At 32.4% G+C, this 7,588-nt stretch overlaps 1 protein-coding gene across 1 annotated transcript; it reads right to left on the reverse strand.

Moving 5' to 3' along the window:
• Window positions 1-2,653: 2,653 nt before the first annotated feature.
• LOC132606233 (GDSL esterase/lipase At1g33811) lies at window positions 2,654-6,091 on the reverse strand. Its single transcript, XM_060319637.1, has 5 exons — window positions 5,806-6,091; window positions 5,229-5,353; window positions 4,698-4,946; window positions 3,861-4,116; window positions 2,654-3,076 (listed from the first exon to the last, which is right to left on the reverse strand). The coding sequence occupies exons 1-5, from the start codon at window positions 6,053-6,055 to the stop codon at window positions 2,850-2,852; spliced, it is 1,107 nt and encodes a 368-aa protein (XP_060175620.1). The 5' UTR covers window positions 6,056-6,091; the 3' UTR covers window positions 2,654-2,849.
• Window positions 6,092-7,588: the final 1,497 nt, after the last annotated feature.

The following is a 7,588-nucleotide window of genomic DNA, read 5'->3' on the forward strand; positions in this document are numbered from 1 at the left end:
AGGAGGCTGGCCGTCAACAAAGCCACTGCAAACAAGAACACAGTTGCGACTATGCTAGGGTTTTGCAGGTTTAGGGCTTGTAGCTAGAGGGGTAATCCAAAAACTGACCACGATCCTGATACCATTAGTTAGATCCAGTTTTAAGTCCAGCTCTCTTACGCTTCTCATTCAGTGGGAGATTCTTCCTTGCTGATTCATTTCAGTTGTTTTTGGTATTTCTGGGATATGCTTCGAAGACTTTATATATTCAGATTCCTTCGATGCTCATGTCATAGTCTAGTGAGTATTGTTCATTTACAATTTTGACATTTGTGGGTTTTATGTTCCGTACTTTAGTATTTATTACAGAATATATAAGATATTTCAGATATTGATTGAATTATGCCGTCCCATTTCAGTTGAAACATTGATTAACATAATCATACTAAATATATAAGTTCAGGGTTCGCTTGAAGAGTTGTTAAAGTCATGTACCAAACATGTCCTACCACGGATTGAGAGTGTGACAAATGTGTAACACACCACAATCCCTAGCAGCTGCACTCATGTTGTACAGAATTTGGAATGTCAAATTCACACTTTGTTTTTGTGGAGGTTCGGTTTTTGTCCCCCTACTCAATAATTTTACCTTTAGGATTTTAATTTACAAGATAGGGGTCTAAGACAAACGCCTCTTCCACCTCAAGGTCCCTTTTTTAATTAAAAAAGGATGTACAAAGAAGACGATTTGCAAGCTTTCGGATCATTGGTCACTGTAGAAGGTTCACAGGTTATTGATTCCATTATTAATATTCCCTCCTATTTAATTTATATAACAGTGTTTAATTAGGTATGCAATTATTTGAGAATGAAAGATAACTTTTTGACTCATAAGCAAAATATATTTAGTGTATGAACAGTACTCTTAGACTATTAACATGACACGTCGATTAGCGTAAAGTTTGAATGACCCAAAGGTTAAAATTAAAAAAAAATCCAAAAATGTTTTTTTCTTTCTAAATCCCTGGATCTTATGTTTCATGATTTCACATATGGTCAAACAACTATAACTTTTTTTTACCAAAGTTACTTAATTATGTCTTTTAACACAAAATTCACAAAACTTTGCTCTTACTAACACAAAAGTCACATATGCCAAAAAATCCAACTTCCGGTAGGTGATAATTTTTTACTATTTTATTTATTTTTAACCTTTTTACTATTTTATTTATTTTTAATTTAATAAATACAAATTTAATTTTAAAAACTCTATCTGGGTCGATCCAAAACTCATATCCGACCGGTAATAAACTTTTACTCTTGTTTTATAAAAAACTTTAGTTGAATAAATATGAATTCAATGAAGAAGAACGGATCAAACCCGTCACACCAAAAACCCTTGTGCAGAAATTACAACACTAAAAGGCTGAATGAATTTGAAAAATACTTATCACAAAATTATTGCTTATGATGCAAGTAGTAGTAACTATTTGTCCGTAAAATTCAATTTCTTACTTCAGCCTTTTATATTCCTTATAATCAACCAAATAAGATATGCATAACATGATTTTACATTCTTGTTTCCCAATAGATACTTACATTAAAATAGATATAATAATTTAAAGAAGGGATTTGAACTGGAATAGCCGGATCAGGTGAAATTTTTGGAGTCTCTAATTGAGAAGAATAATAGCATATCTTTATTCTTTTCAGATGAGAGAAGGATACGATTTTATATTTTACTAGCATATATGGTTGATGTAGCATATGATATGCTTCTTATATACTCCCTCAGTACCAATTTATGTGATATAGTTTGACTAAACACGGAGTTTAAGAAAGAAAAGACGACTTTTGAAACTTGTGGTCTAAAACAATTCATAGATATGTGTGTGGTTGTAAATCATTTCATTAAGGGTAAAAGTGGAAGTTTGATTTTAAATTATTTCCAAATATAGAAATGAATCATTCTTTTCGGGACAGACTAAAAAGGAAAGTGTATCACGTACAATGGGATAGAGGGATAGTAAAATTCTAAACAAGAATAAAAGTGTCTTAATTTCCGCATATGAGTTTTGATCAGGTCGGGTTGGATCAGTTCTTTTTAATTGAATTGGTATTTTTAGACTAATTTTTTTTTTTAAAAAGGGGGTAAAAGATTAATACCGGTCGAATATGAGTTTTGGATTGAGCAGAGTCGGGTTTTTTAATTGAATTTGTATTTATTAAATTAAAAATAAATAAAATAGTAAAAACAAGTTAAAAATAAATAAAATAGTAAAACAATATCACCTACTGGAAGTTGAATTCTCTGGCTATGTGATTTTTGTGTTAGTAAGGGCAATGTTTTGTGACTTTGATGTTCGAAAAAACAGAGTAAGTGATTTTAGTGAAATAAGTCATAGTTGTGTGACTATATGTTAAATTTACCCGTAGCTAGAGATACTCTCATCGAATTGAATGATCGAACTACACCAAATAATTAATTTTGAGTTTAAGTTATATATACTATTAGGATAATGAATGTTTTATACGATCAAGTAATTCAAAAGATATCTATAGGTAAGTTCATTTAAAATGTGGGATTTGTAATCTTGAAAATGAGACGTAGTACCTGTTATAAGAGGTAAAAATGATCTGATAATGTAAATATTCCTTACACCGACAATGTATATAATTAGTTTAACTCTTAAATTTTAATAACATTTCATTCGAGGCACATTTCAAGAGGGAATGTTGAATACATGACCTTAACACATTGAAATTCAATAGCAAAAACAATTCTGAGAGAAAAACAAAGGAACAAACAAGAACCAATGAAGCTAAGCACTTCAAAGACATAAAATATAATGGTCAAACAGTTGTACTCCTTAATTAGAGCCTACCAATTGCTGTATATTTATTGGATAAGCAAATGCCTTTGACTTGGAGCTGTATGATTTCTTTGCCAACAGAATATTTGCTACTTCAGTGGGATGAAAAGCATCCCAAAAAATATATTTGGATCGATCTTCACATGGCTGTTGAAGAGGAAGACATGTTATCTGCCCATTGTTCCTTCCCACTCCACAGCATCCCTTATCCACCACTTCAAATCCTATATATATTATGAACAGTTTACAGTGATCAAATCAATCAATATAATTAGTTCTCCTTTTATATGTAAATTATTACTAAAATTTAATATTTGTTGAGAAGATCAATAATATTACAAACCATGGATATGTTTAAAAAATGTGAACTGTCTTTTATTTAAATCGAGAATGAAACACGTGTGAAGCCAGCAAATATTGACTTTTGGGGTTTAACAAATAGTAAGGGGAAAACGAAAAAACATGTCGAAAAGTAAAAAACCAACATAAATAAGTAGTACTAAGTCTTTAATTAGAGAAAATGTACTATTTTACTACAAACCAAAAAGAAGGCAACAAAATCTAAAATAATTATTCAGCTTATCTGTAAAAAGATAACTCTAATTTGTAGTCAACGGTGAAATTCTTGTGACAAAAACTTTATCTTCGGTGACAGAAATTACTGATACTGTCAACATTGCAAACTTCGTGATCCTTTTATCTTAGCTTCCAAAGAATATATAGTTGGAAAAAGAAATGACATAATGGTCAAAAATACTCTGAATCATAATTTTTTTCGCAAGTTTCACATCCAAATTATAAGTTGTTTTCTCTTCCTACCTGAACTGTCACTATGTAATGTATTAAAACACACCTCGAAGCCTATTAGACCAACTATCAGTTTAAATACATAGATGGTGATAGACTGATAGGTCAGGTAGGAAAAGGAAATAACTGATAGTTGGGATGTGCAACCCGCGAAAAAGTGATCGTTCAGATGTTCAAGGGATTGGAATACAGAATATGTACCATAAGTTTTTGCATTGGCAACAAGATCTTTGCTGCTTTCAAATGAATCCAAGAAGACAAACTTTGCTCCTGGCAAAACTTTATTGAAACGATCAACCAGCCTTTTGAGTCCAGAGTTAAAGAGAAGAATAGCATTGTTGATCTCTTCATTACATCTGCTGCCATTGCCATCGTACCTTGCTAGCTCATAGGGTATGCATCCTATTTGCCCTACTGCTGCCACGATAACTTTCCGAGCTCCTAAGTTATATAATTCCTGAACATATCAAGAGATCAGGTTATCAGGCACGTTACATTCTATAACAAGTTAAAATACACTAAGGTGTGTCCCGGTATGAAGGAAAATGTTTCCTCCATATCACACATGTCCTAATCGTATAATTTTACAATGTCAATGTATATAAATTAATCCATTTTATTACTCCCACTCGAATCCGTTAGTATGGAACATTTTGTTTTCCAAGTGAAATCCCCTAGTATATGAAAGAGTTAAAAAGTGCTCCATATTGTATACTAGTATATATATGTGGCGTTCTTTCTTTTTTTTTTTTCTAAAAGAATTGCACCTTCTACAATTAGACTGCTTAACTCCATATTTTATATAGGTATGTATATTATATGTAAAAATATGTATATTATATGAATAGTGCATTTTTATTTTAAGTATGAATATATAAAATCTATACATTTGGTAATAGTTTATAACTAGATCACCCAAAGGCATTGGGCAGTAATTTTTCCTAAAATGAAATGGGGAAGTGATAATTGAAAAAGTAAGGTGCTTGTTGGTCAGAAAAATATGATAGTTTAGTTGGTCCCAAGTTTGAACCCACTAACCGATAATTGATTGCAATAATCTTGAACAAGTGCAGCAGCATAGGCTTGTGAGGTGTACTGTGAATGAGTTGAGTAAAAATCAGTCATGAAGTAATTGTTGAGGTAGTCATTGCTTCCCAATCCTGAGTAAAAAATACACTTGCTCAAATAGGCATTTAGTGTGTTGTTATTTCCTCTGAATAATCTCCTCAGCACCTCAGCAGTTCTTGCAAAGTTTTGTACTTGTTGGTTCATTGGCATGTGATCCCCCTACATTGAGACGACAGATTATTGTCAGAGAAAATTCAAAGGATTTAACTGTATGCGTTGACTGTACAAGAAATTTTTATGTTGTAAGTTAACATGTCGTAACAAGTTGCATGTCTTATTTTCCAGGTAGATATTGCATGTCTTTTTGTTGACCTTGTGACACAGAATTCTTTTACTTTGTCTCTTATACAAGTTAAATTCGAGCTTAAAACGTAGTAGTACTAGAAAAAAATATCAACCAAAAACATTGATACTCCATGTATTAGTATTATTTATGTATACCAAGTTATTTCCTGTTTCATCTCGAATTCCTGCTGCTCCTGATGCATAATTTGCTCCTCTCAACAGTGCTCGACCACGAGTTCTTGCATAGGGAGGGATATAATTGGAGAAGCCAAGAAGTTGAGCTGCATTTAATCCCAATGCCCAGATGCGCAATGTTCCCAAAGAGATTAGGGAAATAGAAGGGGGAAAAATTGAACATTGAAAACTCAGATTCAGAACTAAAAGCTTGAGTTAATGGTCAGACACACACCTAAACTATCACATTTTCGCAAGTTTCATATCTCAACTATCCACTGTTCCGTTTACCTACCTAAACTATCACTCCCTTTTTGTTAAACTATATCGATGAGTTGGCCTCCACGTGCCTATTGTCGATTGATTTCAAATATTTGGTCAATTCAGCATTGAGATGTGTTTCAATACAAAAAGAGTGATAGCTCGGGTAGGTAAAAAGAACAATGGATATATAGTTGAGGTATGAAGCTCGTGCAAAAGTAATAGTTTAATGAGCAGTGTTGTTTACCATTAACGCTAAAAGCCTTTTGCATAACAAAAAGTTTGAAAAAAGATATACCTAAAATATCGACATAAGTACGACCATTAGTAAAACGACCCGTGGCGCCTTGTGGGAAGTCAACTCCATAAGGCATGTAATTGGCCCTAGCAAGAGTAAGTATCCCATTGTTGTTGCCGTTGTCAACAAGTGAGTCCCCAAAGATGAAAAAGCAAGGAACTTGGGGCTCTTGTTGTTGTGACCACGCCTTACTTGTCAACAAGAAAAAAGATAAAAATGCTAAAATGACAAACTCAAAGAATTTTCCCATTACACACCGAATACAGTTAAAAAAAAAACATTAAGTAGAAAGATGGAACATATACTCTAAAGTATTAGTATTCGTATTTATAGTGTAGATCAGTGTTTGCTAACCGTTACATATTTTATGGAGTTCATGTGCCAAATTTGATATGGCAAGACTTTCAACCCGTGAAAATAATTCTAGTGGATAGCTTTTTTAAGCTTTGTGTATACTGTGAATGTGTGAATATTATATACAGCGGTGACAGGAAGTGCATCACGTGATTACTGCTTACAAAGGCTTTGTTTGCTCAAGTGGATATATACCGAAGGGGATTAATGAAGAATTAATGGCAATGTGTTGTTCCTGAGTGCACCTATACAGAATATGCGGGATAATTTGTGTATTGCCCGATTTTGTCTATTTGAAGAACGTGGTTCTTCAAACCAAATAATCCAGAACACACCTAAATCTAAAGCGCAATAAGTAAAAAACACAGGCCATTTTATATGGATAACCTTCTTGCTTAAGGAAGTAAAAAATCATGCACAACCTATCATGTGTACGATTTTCTTTAAACTTCACTAAACAATAATAACAATTTTAGGTTACAACTCCATAAAAAAGACTATAAACTCTAAGTACTTTAACTCCTATAATCAACCAAGTTCTAGATGACACTTTCAAGACTATAAGCTGCAGCTTAGAAATTAAAGCAAAACAAATTCCCAGGATTACTTACCTACGAACATGCTTCCCAAAAGCAAAATAGGTTACAAGTTAAGAACAATGAATCAATGAATCAAGATTTAACAACTAAAGAACTAGACAACATCTTCTTTGGGATATTTTCTTGAGTTGTTCGAATCCTTGAAAGCACCTTCGCTATTAAAAAGAAAAAAAAAGGCCCAAAACCAATTGAAAAAATCGATCGCATATCGATTTTAGGGAAAAACCGGTCGAGAATGGGTTGTTGAAAAGCAGCTCGTTGGTACCAAACACCAATCGATTCGATCAGTTTCATAACATAAAAGATATCGATTTTCTGACACAACAAAAAAAAATAAAGAAACTGACTAAAAAAATCAGTATTTATCAATAACTAAGAGATCGAATATACTATTATCCCTACTTAAGAATTTTAAAATGGATATGAAAACTTAAAGCATTTATCTGGGAAAAGACAAATATTTGGTATATTGACATGTACATACGATTCCGAGATAAATTGGTATGGTTTTTACCAAATATCTTATTTAGTAAAGTAAGCCTACAAGAAATGGCATTCAGTAGATATCTCCTTAAACGTCTCCATTTTTTCATCTTTTATTCTATCTGTTCCTTTCTCCTCCATTTCTCTTTCTTTTATTCAATTTACTTAAATCTCTCCTCCATTTTCCCTCTCCTTCATTCAATCTCCTCAAATCTTTCGGATAAAATCTATCTTCTACTAAAATATATATCCCATATTTTTTTGATACAATTATGTTGATTGAATATGAATTACGTGGTGTATATAGATTAGATGGTATCTATTATGAGTATATATTTAATTTTGCA

The sequence above is a fragment of the Lycium barbarum genome, chromosome 8 (genome assembly GCF_019175385.1).
Source record: "Lycium barbarum isolate Lr01 chromosome 8, ASM1917538v2, whole genome shotgun sequence".
Classification (NCBI taxonomy): domain Eukaryota; kingdom Viridiplantae; phylum Streptophyta; class Magnoliopsida; order Solanales; family Solanaceae; genus Lycium; species Lycium barbarum.

Bases quoted from the DNA above. Each gene is read 5' to 3' on its own strand.
- LOC132606233 (XM_060319637.1), bottom strand. From the start codon at position 6,055: ATGGGAAAATTCTTTGAGTTTGTCATTTTAGCATTTTTATCTTTTTTC. The intron at 5,354-5,805 runs GTATATCTTTTT...GATTAAATGCAG, and splicing joins TACTTATGTCGATATTTTAG to CTCAACTTCTTGGCTTCTCC. The intron at 4,117-4,697 runs GTTAGTGGGTTC...TGATATGTTCAG, and splicing joins ATTATTGCAATCAATTATCG to GAATTATATAACTTAGGAGC.